Source organism: Echinops telfairi, unplaced genomic scaffold, assembly GCF_000313985.2.
Source record: "Echinops telfairi isolate 266 unplaced genomic scaffold, ASM31398v2 ScPeMD7_9;HRSCAF=40, whole genome shotgun sequence".
Taxonomy (NCBI): domain Eukaryota; kingdom Metazoa; phylum Chordata; class Mammalia; order Afrosoricida; family Tenrecidae; genus Echinops; species Echinops telfairi.
The window spans coordinates 76,944,812-76,972,026 of record NW_022103906.1 but is presented as its reverse complement, the minus strand read 5'-3'; the positions used below and the strand labels follow the sequence as shown (position 1 = coordinate 76,972,026).

General features: G+C 55.3%; 1 protein-coding gene across 1 annotated transcript in view; it reads left to right on the top strand.

Annotated features, from left to right (window-relative positions):
* DYSF (dysferlin) overlaps positions 1–26,918 on the top strand; it is a 223,011-nt gene extending 196,093 nt beyond the window's left edge. The window contains exons 44-57 of the mRNA XM_013004756.2: positions 2,985–3,113; positions 3,426–3,581; positions 4,946–5,037; positions 8,077–8,247; positions 8,791–8,933; positions 11,343–11,482; positions 13,016–13,104; positions 13,366–13,461; positions 14,379–14,520; positions 16,984–17,083; positions 20,228–20,406; positions 22,508–22,617; positions 24,121–24,268; positions 26,608–26,918. Of these exons, the coding sequence (XP_012860210.1) occupies positions 2,985–3,113; positions 3,426–3,581; positions 4,946–5,037; positions 8,077–8,247; positions 8,791–8,933; positions 11,343–11,482; positions 13,016–13,104; positions 13,366–13,461; positions 14,379–14,520; positions 16,984–17,083; positions 20,228–20,406; positions 22,508–22,617; positions 24,121–24,268; positions 26,608–26,646 (1,734 nt within the window). The 3' untranslated portion in view covers positions 26,647–26,918. The remainder of the gene's footprint in view (positions 1–2,984; positions 3,114–3,425; positions 3,582–4,945; positions 5,038–8,076; positions 8,248–8,790; positions 8,934–11,342; positions 11,483–13,015; positions 13,105–13,365; positions 13,462–14,378; positions 14,521–16,983; positions 17,084–20,227; positions 20,407–22,507; positions 22,618–24,120; positions 24,269–26,607) is intronic.
* The last annotated feature ends 297 nt before the right edge of the window (positions 26,919–27,215 follow it).

Here is a 27,215-nt window from a genome sequence, read left to right as displayed (position 1 = left end):
CTAGAGCTGGTCCCCTGCATGGCTGTCTACCTGCCTACCTACCTATCTGCCTACCTATCTTTTTACCTGTTTGTTCCTCTCTGTCCGTCCATCCATTCATTCAGCCAGCTATCCTTTGTTTATCTACAGTTCAATGAAGATAATATCAAATCATAATAAAGGAAGGTTTGAATGAGTCAAGAATCAAGTTATCCTGGGAAGGCAAAGATCAGTACTGTAAAGCTATCCGTTTTGAAGGAGAGAGGGAGCCTGGCATGATTTCTTGTTTGTTGCAATTCTACCAAAATCCATCAAGAAATGTCTACTCAGAGTGGTGTTAAATGTTTCAACATTTCACTTGGACGAATGAGTGTGAAAGAACAGCCAAGAGAACGTTGAAAAGCAAGAATAAAGAATAAGAATGAAGAGGGTAGGTTTCTCTCCCAGGGATCAAAGCATGCAATGAAGCAAGCACTGTGGTGATGGGCAGCAGGGGTCCAGAGATCAGTAGGGACAGCCCAGCGGAGCACCAACAAATGGCAGGGTGCACACACGTTTAAAATACTGTGACATGGGCCACCGGGAGAAGGAGAGAGAGCCAGAATACGAGGCTTGGGAATTGGTCAACCCCCAGACCATTTTGGGAAATGATACTGCTGTACATAGTGTGAATTCTTAGTTTACACCAGGAACAGAAGTAAATTACAGATGAAAGAGAGGCTTCAATGAGAAATCAAGGAGAAAATACAGTGTGGAATTTAATAATCTGGCTGTGAAGACGTTCTAAGCATAATTTGCAAGGCACGGGCCTAAAGACAGAGACCATTAGATGAGGTAATCCAGAAATGTTGATGTGTCTAAAAACAGGCGTATCATAAGTGACAAACTGGGCAAACTATTTCGAAGACATTTGATACACAACCGATTTCTATTGCGGACACATCATCAGAAAACCAGTTGCTCGAACAAGACATCCCGGTTGGCAGAGGGTCAGCAAAGCAGAGGAAACGCGTCCCCAGGGAGCTGCACTGGGACAGGGGCTGCAGCAGCGGGCTCACACGGCTCAGCGGCTCTGAGGAGGGCAATTGGTTGTGTGCATCAAAGGTCTTACATGGGCCTATCTTTTGACCAAGAATTCTTCTTCTAGGAACTTATAACACGTGCACAAAGCATACGTGTCCCATTGTTCATCGTGTTTTTCAAAGTGACAGGGAAAAATCCCTGCAAAACTAAATGTTCACTCTAGATTAGGGTTCATTGGCACATTTGAATATTGTATGGTCTTTGGAAGGATGTTCTGGAAGTATATTTTTTGAGCCCCATGACATTCGCCCTGCCAGGTGAAAAATCCCAAATTACAGCACAGTGTATCTCCTGTGATCCTATTTTGGCATAAATAGAGAGAGAGAAAATATTCACAGGTTCCCAATGTAAACCAAATAACGAATTGCTTGTTTTGGAGAATCAGATTTTTAAGGCAACACGAACCCTTTCTTTACAAGTCCTTATAGATGCTAATTTTAAATACTAAAACTTACCACTTGCATCATGAAATGTTTCTTGAAGAACTAGAACTTGAATTTTGTGGCTTAGGTAGAACTCTGACTGGGCCTAAACAAGAAGATCGATTTAGCCAGACAGAGGGGAACATACCTGAAGTAGCCTGTCTATAAATGTCAGCACCAACCAATTTAGCAAGTATCCGAACCTGTTCAGCATCACTGTGTACCAGGTCCACTTCACCGTCTCTAATAGGAAGCCGTAGCTTCATTGAGGTAAGCAGGTCTGAAATACCGTCCTAACCCTGACTGTATGAGAAAAGATAAAGAAGGGATGAGGCCAGGGCGCAGTATAGCACTGATGAAACACACAGTATTCCTCTGGTTCCTTGAGGCTTCCTTACCCCACACTATCATGACCCCAGTCCTGCCTTTCAGCTCTGGCTAGACTGCAGCATGTACACTGGTACAGATAAGAGCTCATAACACAAAGAATCCAGATCAGATAAACCCCTAGCAACAGAAATAGGAGTAGCAATACCAGGAGGGAAGGGGGAAGGCGGGGGGATGAGGGGAATAAGGGGGAAGCAATTGCAGTGATCAATGCATACTCCCCTCCCCCCCTCAGGGGGATGAACAACAGAAACATGGGTGAAGGGAGACAGTGATCCGAGTAAGCTATGAAAACAATAATAATTTATAATGTATCAAGGGGTCATGAGGGTGGGAGGGTAGGGAGAGCAGGGAAAAAGAGGAGATGATGCCAAGGGGTCAAATAGAAAGTAAATGTTTAGAAAATGATGATGGCAACATATGTACAGATATGCTTGATACCATTGATGTATGGATTGTTATAAGAGCTGTAAGAGCCCCCAAGAAAATGAGCTTTAAAAGAAAGAGAAAGAAATTGCACCCACAGTTTAAAGTGGTACTCAGAGGACATGCTCAGTCCTATATTTGATACCACTGCTATCTGGGCAGCCTAGACAATGGGCATTTTTGCTGAAATGTTGACTCTTTAATTCCCTGCGGGTCTCTGAATCTTCAACTACAAAAGCTACCGAGCTTAATGTTTATTTGCTTGGCTGTGATCTTATTCTATGACAGCCACTTGGACTATTTGGTTTCCCAGAAAACCCTATTCCTTAATGGTGCCGAATAAACATCTTCCTCTCTGAACTTTTTCCTCCTGGCTTCCCCTCTCTCCTTTCTCTGTTACCCTCACACGTGCCTCCCCATCATCTCTGCCTTGCTCTTATTTTCTCCCACCCCTCTCGCCCTCCTTGGCTCCCTTCTTACACCTCTACCTCTCCAACCTTGCCCTTCTCTATGCCCACATTTTCCTAATGCTCTTCCTGCCTTCTCCTTCCTCCCCCTCCCCCTCTCCTTTCCCACTCCCCCGTCACTCTCACTGTCATGTTGGGCCTTCTTTACCTGCTTGCTCTCCGTTGCTGACCTCTGCTTTCTCTCTGTCCCCTGTCCCGTCTCTCGTCACTGCGCATGCAGGTCTACGATACCCAGCTAGAGAGCGTGGAAGCCTTTGAGGGCCTGTCTGATTTTTGCAACACCTTCAAGCTCTACCGTGGCAAGACTCAAGAAGAGACGGAAGATCCATCTGTCATTGGAGAATTTAAGGTAAGTCCTTAAAGCCATGGCCAGAGCTCAGGTGAGTGGACGTCTGGAGTGGCAGCAGCGAGGCAAGGGGGAGGGGCAAGGGCTATTGGCAGCATTATAGTGATGGTCTGGTGCTGATGCTGTCACCACGGGTGATGGAGGAGGTGGCGGTGATGGTGTTGCTGCAGCTCCTGATGGCGTTGGTAGGAGCACAGTGGCCTTGGTGTTCTGCCTGGCAGTGACTCGGAGACGGATGAGAACTATGGCATAACGTTGATTGTGTGGATGACAATGGTGGCACCAGTTCCAATCTCATCACCGGATTCTTTGCAGGGCCTCTTCAAAATGTATCCTCTCCCAGAAGATCCAGCCGTCCCTGTGCCCCCAAGACAGCTCCACCAGCCGGCTGCCCAGGGGCCCCAGGAGTGTCTGGTCCGCATCTACATTGTCCGGGCATTTGGCCTGCAGCCCAAGGACACTAATGGAAAGGTAACATCCCTCGCAGGTGTGGGTGTGAGTGGACCGCAGCATCAGACGCAGCCTGTGCTCCAAGGAGCGGGGAAGTAGACACGCACATACAACCTTGAACAGCAACTGGATGGACTTCTACCAAGGACCAAGGAGTCCGGGAGGTCGGGGAAGGTCACAGTCAGGGCAGGACTTTGCATCCAGGGGAGCACTTCCTGAGAGGGATAGGACTTTTAAGGATGGGGAGGGTATTGGTGACTAGAAAGAAAAGGAAGAAAATATTTGGGGAGGGGTCAAAGGCCTTGGCAAAGCTGTGAAAGTAGAATGTTGAATGTGTGTTTAGAACAACGATGAGCTGGCAGGATTAATAGCATTGAAGGCGTCGGTGGAGATTGAACTTGTTAAGATTCCCCGTGGTGGGCTGGAAGGAGGCAGATCCCAGGCAAAAGGGAACATCAGTGCTACTGACCCTGTCTTGGATGGTTGGCACGAGCTGAACTTGCGCTACAACGTGATTTGTCTTATTAGCGTTTTGAAACCCCTTTGCATTTTGTGCCTGAGCTAAGTGCCTGAGCTGCCTCTGTAGAATCAGCCCTGTGTGAGGAGGAGAGTTAGAAGAGGGGAAGGAATCCAGCATTCCAAGGAGAGGGGGTGGGAGGGCAGGAGTAAGGCTGGAAGAAGAGAGAGAGAGAGACACGCACACACAGAAATGAGAGGCTGAGGGAGAAGACTCTTGGAGTTTAGAGATCATTGAGAGAGGGTGCTCTCATCTCTTTAGGAGAGAGAGTTCAGGCTTAGCAGGAAACCAGTATCTGACCCCAGAACCCTGACTTCCCTGGCTGAGCAGTCTTGGCTGCCCTGCCTTGTAGCCCCCTGGTCGAGGCATCTCACGGTGCATAATGGACAAGGTCCATGATCCAAGGTGTGGTCCTGGCCAGAGACGCTTCTCGATGCCACAGTAAACCTGGGCCCTCCAGAGCCCTGGATGCTCCTGGAGGCTAGTTGAGAATGCCACTGCTTTCTTGCACTGGGCGGGGTGGACTCTCTCTTCCTTGCCAGCATTTCAACAGAGAGCATCCATAGGGACCCGCTTGGCTTAGTCAGATATATAATATAAGCTGGGGTGCTTCTGAGGCTATGGGCCCACCCCCTCTACACCTTCTCATCAGTGAGCAGTGGGCTGGGAAGATGGGATATTTCTGCACCCTAGATGCACTACAGAGGCTGTGTGCAGTGTGGTGGGGACCCCCGGCCTGACAGACCAGAGTTTACACAGCAGCTTCTAGGTGGTCTCTACCTACTTCCACCAGGAGGCAGAAGCCAAGCGGCTTCCAAGCCGGGTTGGCACAGTGATTTCACTTGTGTTTTTCTGACTCTTCCTCCAGTGTGATCCTTACGTCAAGATTTCCATAGGGAAGAAATCGGTGAGCGACCAGGATAACTACATCCCCTGTACCCTGGAGCCTGTATTTGGAAAGTAAGTTGAGGTCAGCTTGGGCCTTGGGGTGGGGGAGCCAGTCTGGAAAACCCACAGTTCAGTGGGGGGAACATGGCCACTGCTGACAAGCCCCATCTCCTCGTGCTGAGCTCGGCTTCCTGTGTCGTGTGTCTTTGGGCTCGAGCCTCGGTGACTTTATCAGATAATAAAGGCTTGAGTCCCAGCAGAAGCTCCTAGTAAACACGCGAACAATCTCCTGCAAGCTCAGATACCCAGATGGAAACACAGAGCACGCCTGGGTTCTGTGTGGGGCTGCTACCCGCCAGGCCAGCAGTTTGAACCCACCAACTGCTCCGTGGGAGAAAAGCGAGGCTTTCCACTTCTGTAAAGAGTTACAGTCTCAGAAACTCACAGGGGGCAGTTCTACCCTGCCGAATAAGGTTGCCATGAATTCCAAGAGCGAGTTTGAGTGAGGTTTTTGTTTTATTTTTAATGAAATGTTTTCTGGGGAGTAAAACTGCAGACTTTTTACAGGAATGCCACAAAGGTCACACAAGATTCCCCTATGCACGTTGCTCAATTGCCCTTACTGTCAGCGTCTTGTGTAATGGGGAACATTGCCGAAAGTAAGAATTTGACCTTGAGACAATACCATCCAATAAGAGCAGTTGTGGGGATGGATCGGGACTGGGCAGAGTTTTGTTTCGTTGAGCATAGGGTTGGCATGAGTTGGAAGCAACTCGAAGGCAGCTATCAACACCACCACCACCAACAACGTTATTACAAAGCACTTGGCTTTATTAGGATTTCACTCGCGTGCTTTGACCGTTCCGGTCTCCATCCCGAGAGAGCACCTGGCACCTAGTACTGACATGGCCACTTTCCTCATCCCATGCCAGTGTGTGGTCCACACCTAGAGGAAGAATGTGCTCTTGAGGCTGTGCCACGATTCTTGAATTCTGACAACCAGGGATGGAAGAAGCAGTGCCCACAGCCTGGAGTAGCTTTCAGGGGCCCTGTGGTTTGGACAAGATGCTTTGGTGGCGTTTGGGTCATGAGTCGGGCTAATAATGACCAGGTTGGCAGTTCAAATCCACCAGCAGCTCTGGGGGAGAAAGGTGGGACTTTCTACTCCCATAAAGAGTTACAGTCTCAGAAACCCACAAAGGATGCTCTCCCCATCCTAGAGGGCTGCTCAGAGCCAAAATCAACTTGATGGCGTGAGATTGTCAGTGTGGGTGGCAGAGAAAGCTGAAAGCCAAGCTGTCAAGGGAGGTTTGCAGCTGGACACAGCATTCCTGGGTGACTGTTGAGTTAGTTGTTGCCCCTGAGCCCATAGTGAGGACCCAGGCAGCCAGGGGAAATGATCAGGCCGGTGGGAGCTCTCTTGAGGGTTTGGCTGGAGGGAAAGGCCGGAGGGAAGAGAAGAGCCGGGTGTCCTGTACTGCCTGCTGGATGGACTCCAAACATGGTGGGTGGGAGAGTGAGCAGGTGAGGTCCACAATGGGGGTCCAGGGTCCAGGTCCTCCTCTGGAAGGAGGAGCCCACTCTCCCAGTCCCCTTTGACCACATCCCTGGCATTTTATGGCCCTGGCCTTTCAGGGGCCCTTTCTTCCTACAGCCCCTAGACCGAGCAAGCACAGCCCATGGGGCATCATCAGATCACAGCGTCCCTTGCCCTCCAGTGTGCCCTGAACTCTTGAGTCTGTGGGCCAGCCCGCCCCGTCCCTCTTGGCCTCTGCAGTGGGCAGGCTGCAGTGTCCCCGATCACTGTTAGCTCTAGGCCCACATCTTGTCCAGGCGCCGGGATGCATGAAGACCCCGAATGGATGGAGGGTGGTCTTCCCTGGCTTGCTCTGGGTATAGCTGTGGGGAGGAGACCTGGTGGCTGTCAGTTAAACATTGGTCTGTGAACTGCAAGGTTAGCTGTTCAACCCCGGCAGCCTGTCCGTGGGAGCAGGATGAGGCTGTCTGCTCAGTAAAGATGTACAACCATGGACGCCTGTCTAGTGAGGTGTGAGTAGGAATACACTAGGTGGTCGTGGCTTTGGGCTGCGTGGCAGGAGGGGAGGAGCTTTGTCTTTCTCCTACTCCCTGTTAAATATTCCCTGTCTCACCTCTGGCCAGCCACTAAAGCCTCTGACTCCTACAGGGTCAGGCCTGGGGAACTTGAATTTGGGGCACAGGCCACCTCACGTGCCCATTTCCCTCGCAGCAGTGGCTGGAGCCTTCTGAAGGGGGCTGAGCTTAGACTGTGGATCCGGACTCTGAGACCCCTCTCTCAGCCTCTGGTGACACAGCAGATATGGCGCCCTTTGAGCTGGTTGCCTCCCGCCCTGGGCCCTGGCTTTCCGATGGTGCCCGCTCCAGTGTCTTGTCATTGCCGCCCCTTCGAGGCCTCCTGGACAGGACATAGAACCCCTTGAGCTGGCCTCCCGAGGCCCACCTCTCCTCTGCAGAAATCCTCACAAAGTTTCCCCTCATCGCCCCCCCTCCCCCAAGCATGTGTGGTACCCTGAGAGGCCTAAGACACCCACCAAGACATCCTGCCCGAGGGGCTCTGGCTCTGGCATTTCAGGTCTGTCCTGTTCTGGCCCCCGGGCTGAGGAGGCCCAGGTGGTGTCTGTAGGCAGTCAGCATGGTTCGAATCCACCCAAAGGTGTTTCTTCAGAAAGGCCTGCCACCTGACGTGGAATGCCAGCTATTGATAACCTCGTGAAGCCCAGCTCTGCCTGGACACACTGGGCTGCTCAAGTTGGGGCCGACTCGGACAGCTGGTCCTGGTGGGAACTTGCTTTGTAGTGTTCCATCCTTCTATTCTGGTTCGTCAGGCCCTTCTGTGGCTGGTCAGACACCTGCCCTGTGCCCGGCATGCACACGCATGCACGCATGCACGCACGCACGCACGCACACACTCCCCCCTGCAGGATCAGCTCCGAGCGCTGAAGGTGGTGTGTGCTAAGAGCTGCAGGAGACTCAAGGACAGGACAGTGGCGCTGTGGACCCCAGGGTGGCCCTTGAGTTCTGTTCTCACTGCAGTCCCCTCGAGTGCCCCCTGACCCCACGCCCCTCCTGCAGGATGTTCGAGCTGACCTGCACTCTGCCCCTGGAGAAGGACCTGAAGATCGCCCTCTACGACTATGACCTCATGACCAAGGACGAGAAGATCGGGGAGACCACCATCGACCTGGAGAACAGGCTGCTGTCCAAGTTCGGGGCGCGCTGTGGACTCCCCCAGACCTACTGTGTGTACGTGCGAGGGGAGTGAACGGTTCTCTAAGTGCGGACCTGCAGGGCTCGCCGAGCACTTGCTGGTGCCGGCTGGGCTCAGCGCCTCGCCGCGTGTACGCACTTCCTCCTCCCGCCCCAGAGATGAGGAATCTGAGGCTAGGAAGTGGTGGCGTCAGCATAGGACTTGGATGTTGGCCTGGCTGTCATCACTCAACTTTTAGGGCGCACCAGTGGCCTGTGGGGGCCAAGTGCCTGGACAGAGACAGGGCCGGGAGGGAGGCTGGGAGATCCACAGCATGACCACAGGCCCCTGCTGGAGTAGAGGGGGGATCCTGTGAAGGTCTCTGCCAGGTGAATTCGCGTGTGGACGGCCCCCCACACCCCAACTCGAGTCTTGTTTGGTCCGATTCTCTACCCTCAGAGATGAGATGGGGAGCCCGCGGTAAAAGGGAAGGGTGGGTGGCGCTGTGGCTGTGTGTGCAGATGCGCAGACCACACCGCTCCCCTCCACCCTGCTCCTGTGCTCAGAACACCTGACCTTTGTCTGTGTTTGGGCCTCAGCTCTGGACCGAACCAGTGGAGGGACCAGCTCCGCCCCTCCCAGCTCCTGCACCTCTTCTGCCAGCAGCACCGGCTCAAGGCCCCGGTGTACCACACAGACCGGGTGGTGTTTCAGGGTCAAGAATACACCATTGCGGACAAGGGTGAGCTACTGAGAGAACCCCGAACCCAGGGACGGCCTCCCTCGCTGCTTTCTGCCTCGCCAGGCCATCTCCGACCACAGAGGCCCATTGGGCTGCTAACTGCAAGATCAGCAGTTTGAATGCACCAGCCTCTCCGTGGGAAACAGACGGGCTTTCTACTCCACTCAAGAGTTGCAGGCTCTTGGCAGTGAATTTGGTTTTGGTTTTGAACCTGACCCAGGGCACAGGCTCAGCCTCCCCAGGATGGCACAGAGGAGCTAAACTCACACCGGGTCCTTTTGATACTAGTACTTTTCTGGGATGGTCATTGGGAAAATTAGTGCCCAGGGTGGAAATTGAGGTCAAGGGTCAGGGTGGATGCAAGGTCCAAGGTTAGGGCTCAGTTCAAAGCTAGGCTGGACACAATTGGGGGTCAGTGTGATTCGAGGTCTAGACCATAGTTAGACCTGGTCTTCTGAGGCTGGGTGGCGGTTTAGGGGTTGATTGGAGCCTGGAGTATAGTCTACCTCGGAGAAACCGTTTGCAATTGGAATCACACCCTGGTGGCTTCAGTGGGTTACATGTTGGGCTGCTAAACTCAGGGTCGGCAGTTCAAAACCACCAGCTGCTCCGTGGAAGAGAGAGATGGGCCAGCAGCCGGCTCAGTCCCCTCCCCCTTCTCCAACTGTGGCATAAGCCCTACCACCCAACACCCTGCCCCACCAGAAGGGGTGGCTGAGCTGCTCTGGGCAGTGGGCATCACAGACACCCCAAGCCTCGGAGCAGATGGATGAGTTTCTCTGATGAGAGAAGCAGCCCCCCCCCACCCCCCTGCCCTGAGAGGCCTTTTGAGGTTTGGGGTACAGTGCCTGTGAAGGTGGTGGTAGGGCCAAAGGAGGGGGGCCTTCAAAGGACTGGCACAGCCAAGTTGGCAGGCTAAAATAAAAAACCCCTGCCGTCCATTGTTTCTGACTTCCAGGGACCCTTTCCAAATCGTTGTGGGAGCAGGAAGTTTCATCAGTCTTCTGCAGAGTAGCTGGTGGGGTGGAACCACCGACCTTGTGGTTAACAGCGCAGTGCTCAACCACAGCACCTGGAGGGCTCCTCAGGCAGACAGCTTAAACCACATTCACTGCCATCGAGTCGATTCTGACTCAGTGACCCTATAGGACAGGATAGAACTGCCCCTGTGGGTTTCCCAGACTGTATCTCTTTGTGGGAGTAGAAAGCCTCATCTCACTCCCTTAGAGCAGCTGGTGGTTTTGAACTGCTGACCCTGAGGTTATCAGCCCAACACGTAACCCACCAAAGCCACCAGGGTGTAATTCCAATTGCAAACAGTTTCTCCGAGGTAGACTGTACTCCAGACTCCAATCAACATCTAAACGGCCACCCAGCCTCAGAAGACCAGGTCTAACTATGGTCTAGACCTCAAATCACACTGACCCCCCCAATTGTGTCCAGCCTACCTTTGGACTGAGCCCTGACTTTGGACCTTCTGCCCACCCTGACCCATGACCTCAGTTAGCAGTCCAACACGTAACCACTATGCCACTTGCCCAAAGCCTCATTCCTTGTGGGAATAGAAAGCCTCATTCCTACACTTCCCCTTGGAGCGGCTTGTGGTTTTAAACTACTGACCTTGTGGTTAGTAGCTTCATGGGTAGGCCACTACTTCACCGGGACTTTAAATGCATGCTGTCGGCACCCCTCTCAGTGTCTGAGCGTCTCCTGTTCATGGCAGCTGTCCTAGACCCACCTCCTGGCAGGAAGGGCTGCACCTGGGAAGTGTGAGGGGATCTCGGGGTGGGGGTGGGGGGCGCTTACGGTCCGGCCTCACCCTTCCTAAGTGAGCATGTGATCTCACTTAGGAGACAGTCTGGAATCCCAGCTGGCCCACTCACCTGATGGGTGGCTTCTTCTCCAGGCCTGGGTTTTTTACCTGTCAATGGTGAGACCACCTGCAAGGACCTCCCTGGTTCGGATGCAGGGGAAACATGCTAATATCTGGACCGCCCCGTAGTGCACATGGACGTTCATGATTGCTGTTGTGATCTTAGGCACTGCCCCTAATAGAGTAACTCACTTGAACTTAAATGCCAGATCTGGTGGCCAAGGATGCCAAGGCGCAGAGTTAGGGGTGGTCAGGATGGGCGTTAGCAGGCAGGGTGGGGGGAGGGAGGGAGGGAGTGCTGTGTGCAGGAGATTGGGTGGGAAGAGTGGTCACGGGGATGGGTTGTTGAACTCCTCGATGGTGATGCTTCCTTTGCAGAAAGCATGGGGAAGGAAGGGAGAACAGGATGGGGGTGAGGCTGTAGGCCCAGGGGCTTCCTGCAGCTTCCAGCCAGCTCTGCTTAGCTGGCTTACCCGGCACTTCTGCCATTACCTACTCACCTGGACCATGTCCCTTTTGTATCTTCTCTGGGACAGAGGCTAACAGAGTCCCTAACCCACACCTGGGCCCCGTGGAGGAGCGTCTGGCTTTACATGTCCTTCAGCAGCAAGGCCTGGTCCCAGAGCACGTGGAGTCCCGACCTCTCTACAGCCCCCTGCAGCCCGACATCGAGCAGGTGAGTCCTTGGCCGTGGGCCCAGAGTCCCTGAACCCCAGTGGCCCTGTCTTGAGCACAGCGTGGACACCCTCGGGTTTTACTCAGCTCCTCTTGGGTGCTGTGTCCCCATTGTGTTAGCCTGGGGTGTTAGAGAAATAAACCCAGGGACACTCATGCATGCATCAAAAAAGAGTCTATACCACAGGTAAGATTCTATGAAGAAGGTATCCCAGCCAGTCCAACTCAATCCCATCTTTCTGAGGCTAGCCCCTAAGCCTCCCTTTAGACTCAGGACGCTGCAGGCTGCTGGAGCAGAAAGGTGAAACCAGACTTGGGAGGGCCATGGGCTGGTGGGGGCAGAGTTGCCAGGATGTAAGAACAGCAGGAATGTGGCTGGCCACATGGGGCTGCCACACCTGGAGGCAGGTTCCCAACAAGCAGGAAGACAAAGTCACACAGAGCAGGAGAGAGAGAGAGGTTCCCAGTATCTTCTTATAAGAAGGCCACGCCCCCAAGGAGGCATCACCAGGCTGAGTGACATTTTGGACTCCCCATCCACTGCCCACACACTTTCTAACCAATGACAGTTGATGTACAATCACCTAACTACCACCCCGCCTTCCGAATGCTCATCACTGGGGGACCAGGAGGGGACCTCCTGAGCCTGGCCCCTAGGGCCTGTTAAGTGCCCCTCTGCACCTCCTCCTGGGGATCCTGGCTTCTGGCTGCCTATCCTTCTGAAGTCTTGGGGGCTCAACCCGGCCGAGCGGCCTCCTGCTCCTTTATCATCAGTCAGTCCTTCCCTGTGCTGCCACGAGCTGGGGGTGTTCAGACAGGGTGACCAGCACTCCTTGACGAGAGGGCAGCAGCCAAAGAGCAATCGCTGGTGGGGCCTATAGAGTCCATTCCTGTGCAGAGAGGGCGGGTGCAGGGGGCGAAGACACCCTGAAGTGTGACTGTACAGGGGATACCCACCCTCCACCCCCGTGTTTGGACCTCAACTCTTCTCCTGAGGTCATTTGCTCCCTGACACCCTGGAGTGGCATGACAGGGACTCTCGTCTGTGACCTCGCAGAAGCCTGAGCTCATGACTCTTGAAGGAGGAACCCTGGCTGGCGGCAAGGGGTGGGCTGGAGGGGCGGGCAGGGAGAGTACTTTTCAGTGCCGGAAGCCAGAGCCCTTCCATGACTCAACCACCCTCTAGGGTCCCTCTGGGGCTTTGAGGACCCCATTCCCCGGGCCTTGAGGGTCCTCCCGGTTCTAGCCCGCACACCGAGACTGCTCAGAAGTCACCATCTCTGAGCAGCCTCTCCTGGTCCTGGAGGCCAGCCTGGATCCGGGTTGGTGGCCTGGGCAGTTGTGGGCTCGCCTTGTGCCTGGCTCTCTAGCCCTCTGCTTAGGGTCCTTCCAAGAGAGGGGATGCTGAGCCCAGCCACGTGGCACCTGGCCTCTTCTCTGTCCCATTCCCCATGGGTCTGGTCCAGCGTAGGTGCTCCGTCAATGCTGGTGGAAAGAACAGACTGATGAAGAGAGCGTGCTAATGTCCCCACAGGGAAAGCTGCAGATGTGGATTGACCTGTTTCCAAAGGCCCTGGGGCGGCCTGGACCTCCCTTCAACATCACTCCACGGAGAGCCAGAAGGTGCCTTCCCCAGCTGAACTGCGGCGGGGGGTGGGGTGGGGGTGGGTGGGAGCCAGGGTCGTCAGAGCCAGCTGAGGGTGTGGCCAGGAAGTCACCCACATTTTGAGCCCCTTGGGCTGCTGGGTATAGCTCTTGTGTGGATCCGGCCACGTGTCCTGCCAGGCAAGCATGCGAGTCTTTGGGGGCAGCGAGGGGCCCCTAAAACAGGCCCTGGCTTTGGTGGGAGACCCCATGGCTTTGCATTGGCCCTCTCCTGCCCAGGTTCCTCCTGCGCTGTATTGTCTGGAACACCAGGGACGTGATCCTGGACGACCTGAGCATCACCGGGGAGAAGATGAGCGACATCTACGTGAAAGGGTGCGGCGTCCTCTCGCCCGGCGCTCTGGGGGGCGGCGCTCCGGGGTGGCCCCACTGCCTGTGCAGTGGTACCCAGTGTAAGAGGGTGTGTGTGCCTGTGAGAGAGAGAGTGCGTGTGAGTGAGAGAGTGTATGTGAGAAAGAGGGTGAGTGTGAATAAGTGTGTGTGTGAGCGACAGTGTGAGTGATCGTGTGTGAGTATGAGAGTCTATGTGTAATTGAGAGTGTAGAGAGTGTGTGCGTGAGAGCACGTGAGTGCATGTGAGTGAGTAGGTATGAGTGCATGTGTGTTGTGTGTGTGGTGTCGTGGGGCAGGTCTGGTGTAAGGCAGGTCAACGAAGAAAGGAAGGAGAGAGCCCTGAGGGTGGTTCATGCCTTTGGGGAGTCAGTTCTTCTAGTTCTGACTCGCTGGCTGTGAGTTTGGCTTTGGGTGTATCTCTGGATTGAACTTAATGGCACTGAGAAGTTAGATCGCTTTTAAATTCATGGGCCAGGTTGTATATCATGAAGACTTTCTGGGTGTTCTTTTTGCTTATCATCACCAAGTTCACATACACCCAAACAAACAAACAAACAAACAAACAAAGACCTTCTCAAACCCATTGCCATTGCGTCAGTGCTGACTCGGCAGCCTGGTCAGGGCAGGATAGAGCTGCCCCCGTGGGGTTCTAAGGCTGTGAACTTGGCAGGAGCAGACAGCCGTATCTCTCTCCCTGGGAGGGCCTGGTGGGTTCAAACCACTGACCTTGTGGACCGCAGACCATTGAGTTTACCCCACTATGCCACCAAGGCCTTTGAATTCCTTCTTAATTCCTCAGACCTTCTTAATGCTTCTGTCCGTCTAAGTGGAAGACTGCTTGTAGATATTGCAGTGGAAACTTAACGTTAAAGATGCTCTCTGAAAACCCCTCTGTCCAGTTGGATGGTTGGCTTTGAGGAACACAAACAGAAGACAGATGTGCACTATCGGTCCCTGGGCGGTGAAGGCAACTTCAACTGGAGGTTCATCTTCCCCTTTGACTACCTGCCAGCGGAGCAGGCCTGCACCGTCACTAAGAAGGTGAGTGTGGCCTTCGTCCCCAAAGATACTGGTCCCAGGACTCTCGGATGTTCGAGGGGTGACACCGCCACAGGCACTGCCTTGGACCCCACACCCCGCCACCTGACCACTGCTGCTGCCCCTGCCCCTCTCATGGTGAGGTTTCTGTCCCCGCCACTGCCTTGTCCTTGGGAAGTGAGTCTCAGGAAGGTGACGCTCCCATTTTTCCTACCAAGCAGGAGGACAGAGAACCTCCGAGCAGCAGGGCAGCGGGTGGTGCAAGACAGAAGAGGAAGGTGGGGACCAGGTGTTGCCCTCAAAGGGGGGCACAGGGAGTAGGGCAGCGTGAGGTGTGAACTGTGGCCCAGGGAAGAACCCCGTTGTGGCTGCTGGGGGCTCCCTTTGGGCAGTGATGTGGGGGTCCCAGGGAGGAAGGAGAGAGTCGGGCTGGCTCATGGGAGTGCCACAGCAGGAGAGGGGAGGAGGGTTTGCGGAAGAGAAGGGGTGGTGGCCTCGGGCCCAATGGACTGTGTGCTCGGAGAGAGATGCCCATGAGGGCTGCTTGGATGGAGAGCAGGATAAGGGGCAGGCCTAGGAGCTGAAGGGGAGGCCCAGTGGGTGGAAGCTGCATGTGAAGGGGAGACGGGGAGGAGGTCGGAGGAGGTTTTGAAGTCAGGCGGGCGAGAGGAGCCTGTCTGAGCCCAGGTGAGACCAGTGAGTTTCCGTGGAACCAGGGGTCAGGCCCTTGGTGGGACTCCAGGGAGCTGCTCTGCATGAGGGGACTAAGTCTGGGGGTGGGGGGTGGGGTGCTGCAGAGCCCCTGGGCTTGAGGGTCCTGTGTAGAACGGCCCTGTGCCTGGGGCTGGGGGGCCTCTGGCAGGCCGGCTCTCCAGGGACCCCATTAACCAGACGAGACTGTCATAAAGCACAAGGTCTCCTTTCATCCGGCAGCTTTGAACCACCGCTGGTTGCCCCCCACCTGGAGCCCAGCACACCCACCAGGCCCGGCCTGCATGTCAGGCACCCACCCTGCAAATAAACAGCTAGTAAAAGGGCCCAGGCTGGGAGCGTAATGAGCGGCTGGGACCTGGGGGGGCTCGGTCCCCAGGCTGGAGCCCCAGCCCAGCTGCTCCCACCAGGAGCCGTTTGAACCTCTGGCTCATTACCGAGCCCATAAACCGGGCAGCCAGGCGGAGTGGGGGTGCTGGCGGGCTATGCAGGCCGCCCATAAAAGCCCGCCAGAGGAGGGGAGCACCTGCGGGAGGGCTGGGGGCCCCCATGAGCCAGGCCTGGAAGAGAGGGAGGCCTCAGCTGGGGACTGAGAGCGAGGGGCCAGCATGGGGACCTGAGCGTCTCACCAGCCCAGGCTGCGGCTTTGTGTCTGGCAAAGTGACCGTGCCTCCTGGGACAGTGGTCATGGTTTTTGGTCCAGCAGCAGGGTGGGAACTGAGGGACCTGACTCTGAGGCTCTGGTCCTGGCCGATTCACCCTGTCTGGGCAGCAAGGCAGTGTTGGCAAGGCATCGCCAGCCAGACGGACCTGGTGTCCTCCCTGCCTGCAGTCTGTCCACACAGGGACTTGGGGCCACGGGCAGCTCTGAGTTGGCGGACGGCCCCAGTGACAATCTTTTTGGTGTCCGGTGGGTGGGCCTGGGCCTCTGCATGGTGAGCCTCACACCCCGTTCCCTCTCCATGAAGCCTTTGTGGGAAGGAAGTCAGGATGGCATTGCCCGGGGCGCCAAGGCTGTCTGAGGGAGGGAGTGTGGGGTTTGCACAGGAGGCGGGCGCAGAGAGAGCTGCAGGGGCGGGGGCTGTCGACTTCCCAGCGCTGTGACCTGTAGGTTCCCCTGGGCAAGCTCTCAGAAGTGATGATAGGGTGGTGGGTGAGGGAGGAGCTGGGGCCAGGGGCCCCCTGGGCAGTGTGCCAGGAAGGATGTCTCTGGGGATGCCAGGGTAGAGTGGAGGACCCCCTGGCTCTTAGCCAGCCCAGCCTTACTCTGAGGTCACGTGGGCAGAGCAGGGCTGCAGGGCCGGGAGCAGAGACCTGGGACCTGACCGTGCAGCTGTGCACCCTGGCTGCCATTCCCTGCCTGCTGGTGAGCGTTGGACCAGCGGCTTACCTGGGTCTCCTCAGAAAATGTTGGGAGGTCAATGGGTTCAGACTGGTTCACTGCTGATACACAGGAAGGGTGGTAGTCATCGGACAATGACAATCTTGGGCCTCTGGCTTCGCCAGTCCTCGTTTTTATCCTCTCTGCAGTGGGAATGGTCAGCCTAGCTCAGCCCGGGAGGCTTAGACAGCCGTGGGAGGCGACGGAGCCCGTGAGGTACCTGTGGGCCCTCTGGAACCTGCCGTTGCCACCCTCCTGCCAGGATCCAGGGCGCTGGCCAGATCCCACCCCACTGCCTCCACCAGACAGCCTCCGGGCTGCAGGGGACCCCGGTCTGTAGCTCACTGTGCTTTCCTGCTTCTCCTCTGGGCCAGGATGCTTTCTGGAGGCTGGATAAGATCGAGAGCAAGATCCCCGCCCAGGTGGTGTTCCAGATCTGGGACAACGACAAGTTCTCCTTCGACGACTTCCTGGGTGAGCATGTTTCCCTTGGCCCCGTTCTGCACAGCTCAGGCTGCTGCTAGAAGCCCCTTCGGGAAGACAGAGCAGCAGGAGCAGTCTGAATTTCTGCCTGGTGGGGTAGCGGTTACACGTTGGGCCGAGATCCTCATAGTCGGTAGTTTGAAACCACCAGCAGCCCCAAGGGAGAGAGACTGGGCTTTCTACTCTTGTAAACAGTGACAGCCTCAGAGACCCACAGTGGGTTGCCCTGAGCCAGCACTGATTCCATGGCTGTTAGTTTGGGTGGGGGTGGGGGTGGGGATAGGGAGGTGGGTAGGAGGGAGGGAGTTCTGGGCCATGGGGGCGGAAGTACTTCCTGAGGCTGGAGAAGCTGTGATTGAAGTGGGCACCCAGGTGGACCTGGCAAGAGGCGTTCTTGATGATGGGCATGGCAGGGGGTGGGGCTCAGGTAGGGAAGGGGGCGGGGGAAGCACAGGTCGCACAGGTGGAGAGCCAGGAGCTCTGGTTGCCTGGCCTCCTGGCCGTGATCTGGCTCTCGCCCCCACCAGTCTCCTCTCTCACTGGGATCAAGCCACTCTGCACCCTTGTGCCTGCGGGCTGAGGGATGAACAGCAAGGCTCTGATCACCAGCCCCTGGCAGGCAGGGTTCTTGGACCAACGGCCAGGCAGCAACACAGAGCTGGGGCAGGGCCCCCACCCCCACCCCCAGGGTAGAGCCTGAGGAGGAGGCGTGAGTCCGCTGGCCTCTTGAGTGTCAGGGGACCAGTTGCCTTGACAAATCGTGGAAGTGAACTTGTGGGAAGAAGCCAGGGGCCCTGGGTTCAAGTCTCACCGGACCTCTTGGGAGCAGGGTGGCTAGGGTCATTTCCTCAAAATGCTCCTTAGGTGACTGTTGATTTCAGAAGGAGAGGTGGCCTTTCCTAAGGCATGGGGTCTCTCCCCAGTTCCTCCGTCAGACCTGGCTGCTCACCTGCACACATAGGCTGTTCACCTATGATTCTGGGCTGCAGCATTCACAGAGCACAATTAGAGTCCACAGGGGAGCAAGGTTTCTTCCCCCACATTTTATTGTACTCTCACGCCATCCCCCCCAAGATCGTTCCCATGGACATTTTGACACATATGTTTCAGCTCTATAAACAGGCACGTGTATGCTTCAGGTGTATTTAGCATGTTTACATACATGGCATATATAAATAGCAGAATATAGGATACAGACTGATTTCTATCCGGGATTTTTAAGAGCATCCTATATCATGGATGTCCTTTTTCTCCAATAGTTTCCCACCTGCATCTCTATTGCATCAGGATACGTCAGCCACGTCTGCCTGGTGCGCTGTCCTAGCATGGCCTCTGTGTTGCTTGACCAGTCTCCTTGTGTGTGTTTTCGGGTCATGCTCTGTTTTCCACTGAGGGTGACACCCTTGGGGTATGTCTTTGTTCCCTTTGTGCATTTCAAAATTCACTACATCGAGTTGATTCAACCCATAGTGACCCTATGAGACAGGGCAGACCTCCCCTGTGGGCTTCTGAGGCTGTAACACTTTATGGGAGTAGGAAGCCTCATCTTTCTCCCACGGGAGTGGCTGGTGGGTTTGAACAGCAGAGCTGTGGTTACCCAACGCGTAAACCGTTACGCCACCAGGGCTTCCTTCCCTTTGTGCATAGCGTTCCTTAGATCTAAGAGCTAGAATTGTTAGTCTTCCTAAATGGTATTTAAAACATGGACTTGTCTTCTAGAAACAGTTCACGGCTCTGTTCTCTAGTTCTGCCCTGTTGGCGTAAGAGTGCAACTCCCTCCCCAAACTCTTGCTACTATTATAATCTTTTAAGAATATTTGCCAGTGGGATTTATCGTTTTCTATGCATTTCTTTATTACATTGTAAGGTGGAACATTGGGTAATGTTTTATTATAATTAAATATTATTATGATACCCTTTTATTATCCGAATTTGGGGTGGGACTTTCCTTCTCAGAACTTAGGAGCATTCATTCTTCACTATTGAATTTTCAAAGCTTTTTAGATGTTAAAAAACACGTTGCAAAGGAAAAAAAGCACATTTACTTTAAAAAAAATGGAATACCTTTGCTTATGAACTTCAAACATTTCTGCGATACATCCATCCATCCAGCCCCCCTTCCTTTGTGGAACAAGGCTTTAGAGAAGTATGTTGAGGAAAAACACAAAGATGCCTGCCTTTTACCTGAATCGGGAAAACATATTTAAAGTGGGAAATCGGCATCCCTGAGCCGGAGGGGGGGGAGGCGGGGGGACTGCCAGGAGAGAGTTGGACAAATGGATTAGATGGAACAGTAGACAGACGTTGTACTCAACAAGTGGGAGGTGTCAGTGAATGGAGACAGGCCAAAGCAGAGGGTGGACCGATGCATGGGATGGGTGGATGGATGGATGAAGGAAGGAATGGAAAGGAAGAAAATCCATAAAGAAAACAGGAAAAGGGTGTATCAAAAAAATCTAATGGGGAAAAAAAAATAGAAAACCCAGTCTGGGAAAATCTAATGCTCTTTGCTTGATAGTCAAGAATTGCCGAGTGTGGCCTAAAAACACCTGTTTTAGATCTCTCTCCCTCACTCGATTCCTTTACCATTCCTCTGCCTCTCTTCCTGCCGCTGATTGACCAGGTGAAGCCGTGTGGGGTTGCCGCGTTTCGAGGGCAGGGAAATCTGCGTGTCAGCACTGCCCATAGGATTCAAGCTCAGAGGGGGTGCTGTCTGGAGCAGGGATGGGGATTCTAGGTGGGCAGCTCAGTCAGTACCGCAGAGGGGCTCCTTGAATCAGTAGGGGCAAGAAGGGCAGCCTGGCCGACGGCAGTGTGTGGCCCATTGGTGGATGAGTGGAGCCCTGCAGACTAAGCTGGACAGTCGGAGGTGGCAAGTCCTGCTGGGGGCTAGCCAATGGAGGAGCAGAGGCCGGCACGAGCACCTGGGTGGAAGCATTGCTTACAGCAGAGTGGCAGCCCTCTCCTGACAGCGATGGAGAGGAGAGGGTTTGGGGCATTGGATCCAGGGCTGAGCCCAGGGATTGAAGCCAAGGAGGTGACAATGATGTTTTCTTGACCCCTGTCCTGCCCTAGTAGCCCCTGGCTGGTGGCCATTGTGAAAATCCCTGACCAAAGGACTCGTCTCCGTTGCAGGCTCGCTGCAGCTGGACCTCAACCGCATGCCCAAGCCTGCCAAGTCGGCGGAGAAGTGCTCCCTGGACCAGCTGGACGATACTTTCCATCCGGAGTGGTTTGTGTCCCTGTTTGAACAGAAGACAGTGAAGGGCTGGTGGCCCTGTGTGGCGGAAGTGGGCGAGAAGCAGATGCTGGCTGTGAGTCGACTGGCGCAGTCACAGTGGAGAAGGGGGGTGGGGGTGGGCGCCTCCTGCAGCATATCCTAGGTGCATGTGTGTACTGTCCTACCCACCCTCCTCCCTCCCAGTGCCCAGCCTTCCTCTCACGAGGGGTCCCAATTCCAGGGGACGATGGTGGAACGATGACCATTGTCTGTGGGTCTTGTTCAGACTGCTCACCAGGTCTTCACTGTGAGCGTGTCCTGGGACAGTGGACAGGGCTCCAGGGTCCTTCCGTGCCAGCAGGTCTGCTCTGCTCAGGAGTTCGACCAGAGGAGCAGGGTGCATCCCTTCCTTCCTGGGGTGCAGAGCTTGGAAAGGAGGTTCATCCCTAATGGGTCACTAGACATGGCGGCCAGCCAGCCAGCCCTTAAAGGGGCCCTTGCTATATATATATATGTGTGTGTGTGTGTGTATATGTATATGTGTATATGTGCATATATGTATACATACATGCATATATATATATATCCTTGTTACACAAACATTTCTTTTTTTTTTTTAAACATTTTATTAGGGGCTCATACAACTGTTATCGCAATCCATACACACATCAATTGTGTAAAGCGCATTTGTACATCATTCTCAAAACATTTTCTCTCCACTTAAACCCCCGACATTAGGTCCTCATTTTCCCCCTCCCTCCCCGCTCCCCCCTCCCTCATCAGCCCTTGATAGTTTATAAATGGGTATTTTGTCATATCTTGTCCTGTCCGACCTCTCCCTTCACCCACTTTTCGGTTGTCTTACACAAACATTTCTGAAAACGGCGAAACCGGGCCTTCAAGCACACCCAAAGAGAGTCGCGTGAGGGCAGGAGGAGAGAACTTGGAGAGGCAAGACCCCTTGCCAGTAAGCAGCAAAGAAGAGAAACAAGCATTTACCCCTACCCTGCATAATTAAAGGAACATTTAAAAAAGTGATAGCATTTTTGCCTGATCAACCAGGAAATGTGTGTGAAAAGTAATCATGTTTGTCATTGCTGAGTATGTGGAGACAGGTATCTGCCGGAGAGAGCTATGTTTTTAACTGCTTGGAAAAGCAATTTAGTAATAGCCAGCAAGACATTTAATGATATTTATGGTGGTTGATTCTGCAGTCCCACTTCTAAAACCTCTCCTAAAAAAAATAACCAGATGCAATTAAAAATTTAGGCCCTGGGATGTTTGTGGCTGCATTAATTATAATATCAAAGAGTTGGAAGCAACCCAAATGAACCAAAATAAGTAGTTTTTGCTCAGTGAATTATGGTCAGCCATCCCATAGGATAGTTTGCAGCCATTTAAAACCAAACTTTAAAGAATATATAATTATATGATGAAATAGAATATATGCCCAAGTGGGGTGCGGGGGGGTGGTGAGGAGCAGAGAAGCAAGCGATGGAAGTGCATATAAAGTCAAACCACCCACTGCCATCGAGTTTATGCTGACTCATAGCGACCCCTGGGGTGTAGGACAGAGTAGAACTGCTGCTGTGGGTGTCGGAGACTGTCAATCGTTGAGGGAGTTGAAAGCCTCTTCTTTCTCCCAAGGAGTGGCTTGTGGTCTTGAACGGCCCACCTTGCAGTTAGTAGCCCAACTCCTAACTCACTACACCACCAGGGCTCCTTTGACCTATGCCTACAGCCTGATAATTCACGTACTTGTAGAGGAACAGGAAAAGTCAAGATGCATAAAAATGTGAACAGTTTTTGTCCATCGAGTGAAGAATGTGTGACATTCGCCTTTCTTTATCCAACTTTGTTTCCTTACAAGGACCATGCGCTGCTTTGGATGATCAAAATAACCGTATCCTTTTTTTCTTTCAAAACAATTCAGTGGCCCTGGTAGCGCCACGGTTAAGTGCTTGATTGCCAACTCAAAGGTTGGTGGTTCGAACACATCCAGTCGCCCTGCAGGAGAAAAATTTGGCTATCAGCTCCCGTAAAGACCCTGCTGTGGGGGCAGTTCTACTCTGTCACACAGGGTGGCCCCTAATAGCTCCAACAACAGCACGTGGCTGTTGAGGTCTGCCCTGGCCTGGCTTCTGCCTAGGTGCCTGGCAGAGCCTGTGCGCCTGACCAGCTCCATCTGCCCGCAGGGCAAGCTGGAGATGACCCTGGAGATCGTAGCTGAGCGCGAGCATGAGGAGCGGCCCGCTGGCCAGGGCCGGGATGAACCCAACATGAACCCCAAGCTCGAGGACCCGAGGTGAGTGCCCAGCCCTGGCCCGTGTGCACTGCACCCTGGGGCTAAGTGCTGGGGAGCACAGGCCACCCCGCTGCTCAGTGCACAGGAGAGCCCAGGCCCGAGAAAGACAGAGAGAGAGAGAGAGAGAGACGTGCCTCATGTGGGACCCTGTTCTAACCGAGAAGGATGCTGCCGTCCCAGGGAGCCTTGAACTCCTCAGTAATTCATGACACAGGCCCCGTGATGGACCTGTTAGGTGTGCAAACAGATAAGCACAGGGCAAAGATGGGCCTTTAGGGTGTTACTTAGGGCACCGCTTCAGAAGAAGGGGCTGCAGATCTCCTGACGGCTCAGCCATTGAACCCCCTATAGAGCCCTTCTCTGACACCCACCCATGCGGTTGCCCTGAGTCGGGGTTAACTGGACAGCGGCAGGTTGGGGTACCTGCTGGTTGGGTGCTGAGCACACTGTCTGAGGGCAGGTGGGCCTTGTGCTGGGGAACCTCCCCTGGGCGCTGGCTGTTCCGATCCCCGTGTTACAGATGAAGGAACCATCCCAGCCACGTTAAATCCGTAAGTTCTGCCCCACTTGAGGAAGTGGCATTGTTGTAGGTCTCCAACCTGCTCTGCTGGAGCCTGGTCAGCATCTTCTTCCTCATCCAGCTGCTGCTGTGGTTCTCCTTTGATTCTAGTGTGGCTGTCGAATGGTCTCCCAGCCTGACCTTTCTGTCTGTGAAATGGGGAGACCAGGTCTGCCTCCCGGCGTCACCGGCCTCTAGGCTAGACGAAGCCGGTGGACGTGGCCGCCTGGGAGGCAGTGGCAAGGACCCCAACGATGGCTCTCGTGGGCTCTTTGCTGGGTCTCCCCTGCCATTGACACCGCTAGGGTTTGGCATAGGACAGACCCTTCCCCTTGCCACAGTTCTATGCCGGTGCCATGGGGCTGGCAGGGCCCCTGGCTGGGGAAACTGGGCCTGCCCAGAGAGGTGAGAGGCTCCCCTGCTTCCCTAATGATTAGCGAGCGAGACATGAAATCCCACTTGTGGCTCAAGTTGTTCTTGAATATGAGTGGGAGCAAATGGCTTTTCTGGGTTCTCTTGCCACCGTCCCTCCATCCCTCCCTCCCAGGGGCCTGCCATTTGCTTGTCTGTTACTGTGGGGCCTCCTTGAACGAGACAGCCCCAGAGGGTCTGCCCTGCTCCCAGACCTGTAGCCTGTGACTACTGTGTCCTGGGGCAGGAAGGAGGAGGGTGGCAGTGAGGGCATGCTCGAGAGGGAGGACTGCGGGCATGGCGTGTTCCGCAGGTGCCCAGCAGAGGAGGGCAGCAGGGCTGTGTGATGGGGTAGCAGCAGCTTGGGGCAGCCGGTGTGGCTGCATGCTTGGGGCAGAGTTTGGGGGCCAGGTGGGCATACAGCTGGGCCGGCCGGGCCTCTGACCTGACGTTGGGAGTGGAGAGCCGGCCTAGGAGAAACGGGCCGTGGTCCGAGGGTTCTTGCTGACTGACTGCTGGAACCTGCCTTCCAGGCGCCCTGACACCTCCTTCCTGTGGTTCACCTCGCCGTACAAGACGATGAAGTTCATCCTGTGGCGGCGGTTCCGCTGCGCCATCATCCTCTTCATCATCCTCTTTGTCCTGCTACTGTTCTTGGGAATCTTCGTCTACGCCTTCCCGGTGAGTGGGCCCGAGGGATAGGCACAGCCCCATAGGGGAGCCCTGCCCGACTCAGCAGGGTACAGCCTCTGTGTTCTAGGCAGTTGTCCTCCTCAATGAATCCCCCCATCTGCCAGAGAGCAATGACTTCCCTCCTGGGGGAGTTCCTGGTCTGATGGAGGAGGCAGGTCTCTGCTCTGAGGAGTTTCTGCTCTGCTCAGGGGGACAAAGTCCTGGCCCGGGGGGTGGGGGGGCACTTGGTCCACAAGGGGGTACAGAGTCCTTGTCCTCATCAGGGTGACCCATCAACAAGGCTGGAGTAATCACAGAGGGTTTACAGGGTGAGGCCCCTTGGCTGGGGTGAGCTTCTGGAACTGGGTCCAGAGGGGAGGGGAGATGAGCAGTTGAGAAGACTCCTGTGTCGGTCGGTAAGGTCTGCACCCGCTGAAGCCCCATGATGGGGACTGGAGGCTGTGATCAGGAACCTGGGCCTGGGAGAGGGTCTCACCAGCATCTGCCGGAGGATCTTAGAGCCTGCGTCCTGCCTCCTGTAGCCAGGCGGGGGCGGGGTGAATGAACAGGCACCATCTCAGGACCCTCTCATTGGGGCTGGTGCCCCCTTGGGATGGAAGGTGAAGAGGGCAGCAGATGCCCCATCCAGGCTGGCCAGGCACCCCAGGGGCTGCTGGGTGGTGAGGGGCAGGCAGTGGGAACTTAGAGAAAAAGAGAGCTGGGAGCTGCCCTTGCCACGCACGTGGGCTCTGAGGAGCGTCAGCAGCACTGGGTGCTTGTTAGGAAGGCCCGGTTCCTGGGCCTGACTGATGGGGAGCTGCATTTGGGCCCATCGAGGGCCAAGGAGCCCTGAGGTAGAACATGCCACCCTGCACGCGGCGTCGGGTTCCCGGGCGTCTCCCCCACATCTGCCTGTGCAGGGGCTGGCGGAGGTCAGCACAGACCTTCTGGGCCTGGGGCTGTGGTTGGGACGTCCACCCCCTTCCCCGTGGCCTCCACACAGGGCCTCCTGACGTGCCAGGGAGGAAACAGGCTGGGCTCAAAGTGACCTCCTCCCTGCCCTTTCGGTGCCTGGCCTCCGCAGCAGCCCACCGCAGGGGCTGGGGAAGGTGTCCCCGCTGTTGGCTGGGCAGGGCAAGGAAGGCAAGAGTCAGTTCTGTCCCTCCCAGCCTCATGCCTGCACTCCCGGCAGCCTTAGTCCCAGGTCCTGCGGGCAGGTGCCGAGTGGCGCTTGGGGATGGGGGTGGCGGGGCGCCCCATCAGTCCCTCTGTCTCTTGGTCCCCAACACAGTCCTTCAAGTTGTTCTGGAAATCACCCTCTTTGAAGTGACAACCCTGCCCTCCCTCCCTACGACCTGGGGGAGGGGAGGAGGCCCTTAGGGAGGTGTCAGGTGATCAGGAGAAAGGGATCAGGCTGGCTGGGCTCTCCACTGCCTTTGCTTCCAGACTGCCTTTCTACAAGTGTGCAAGTCACCCCGCCAGTCTCAGCTCCAACGGGTGGCCAGGTGCAGGCCCCAGGCCCCTGCTTTCCAGCAGCCCCTCCCTCACCTGGCATCAGGCTGGGGAGCAGGGGGCCTCCCTGTGGTGCCATCCCTCTCACCAGGGCCTGGTGGAGGGGCCCAGGGGCAGGCCCACCCCCTGCCTCCTCCCAGCCTTTCCCTCAGAGCTGGTGGGAGGTGGGCCAGCGGGGAGGCAGGAGGCCTTTGTCAGGGAGGGAGCATCAGGGCTTTGTTTGTAGAGCTGGCTTTCGGGGGCTGCACTGGGGAACATCCTGTCCCAATTAGGAGCCCTGTGTTGTGTTGTGTGTGTTTTCATGGTTGTTCTTTTGGGGTGGGGTAGGGGGTCAGCGGAAGGCATGGGGAGGGGAGGTGCCTGTCAGGTTTGCAGCAGGCAGTGTGTAATGAAGGAAGACCCATCTCTGTCATGGACTGACCTGGGGGTCACTCCTGGAACCCGGCCCCAATACGGACGGACACGCTGTAGGCTCTGGGGAGAAGGGTGAGAGTCCTGGCCGGTCCTGCCCCCAGCCTGGCCTTGGTCTCAGAGGGGTCTCCGTGGCAGCTGGTCTGGACATAGGGTGTCTCTAACTTGGTTGGTGGAGAGAAGACCCCGTGAGCCCTGGGTGGAGGGAGGCAGTCGAGATGTAGCATTGGTTGAGTGTGGGCTGAGTCTGGGTATTGGGTGGCGAGGGCAGGTGGGGACAGGCAGGTGAATGGCCATGAGCCTCTTCTCCCAGCCCTCTGCCTCCCAGGCAACTGGGCCTCACCCTCCAAGCCCTTCAGTGAAAGCCAGCGCTTCCTGCTGCCCTGCTGGGGCCACATGTGACCCTGCCTCCTCCCTCCTTCCAGAATTATGCTGCCATGAAGCTGGTGAAGCCCTTCAGCTGAGGACACTCCTGCCCGTGAGGAGGACAGGTGTGGCTGACCTCCCGACCCGGGACTGGCCTGCCCTGCCCCTCTGCCCAGCTCAGCCGAGCTCTCCACACCACCAAGGCCTTACCATCCTGCCACGGTGGGCAGACGGACAGATGGACTGGCATGTATACCCATCGCTGGTCACAGCAAGCACGAGTCTCGCTGCTTCAACATTTCTCCTTCCCCACCCAGACATTTTTTTTGATCAGCTCCTATTTCAGTAAAAAACAAACAAACAAGCAAAACCTAGTATTTTAAGTCACAAAGCTGTGTTCATGTGTGCATATCTTGGTTACCTGTAATAGGGGGGCAACTGGGTTTTGGGGGTGTGCCTGAGTGGGACTGGGCAGACAGGTGGGGGGGCACCTGGTGTCTCTGGCTCAGCCTTCTCTGGACAGCCTCGATGGGAGGGCAGTGGGTGTGGGGCCCTGAGGAATTAGTGATTCCCCTTGATAGGGGTAGGAGTGGGGTGGCATTGAGGCTTGCCTGGACACCTAGCATTTTCCCTGTTGTCTTCCCTCCCCTTCTCCCTCTAGAACTTG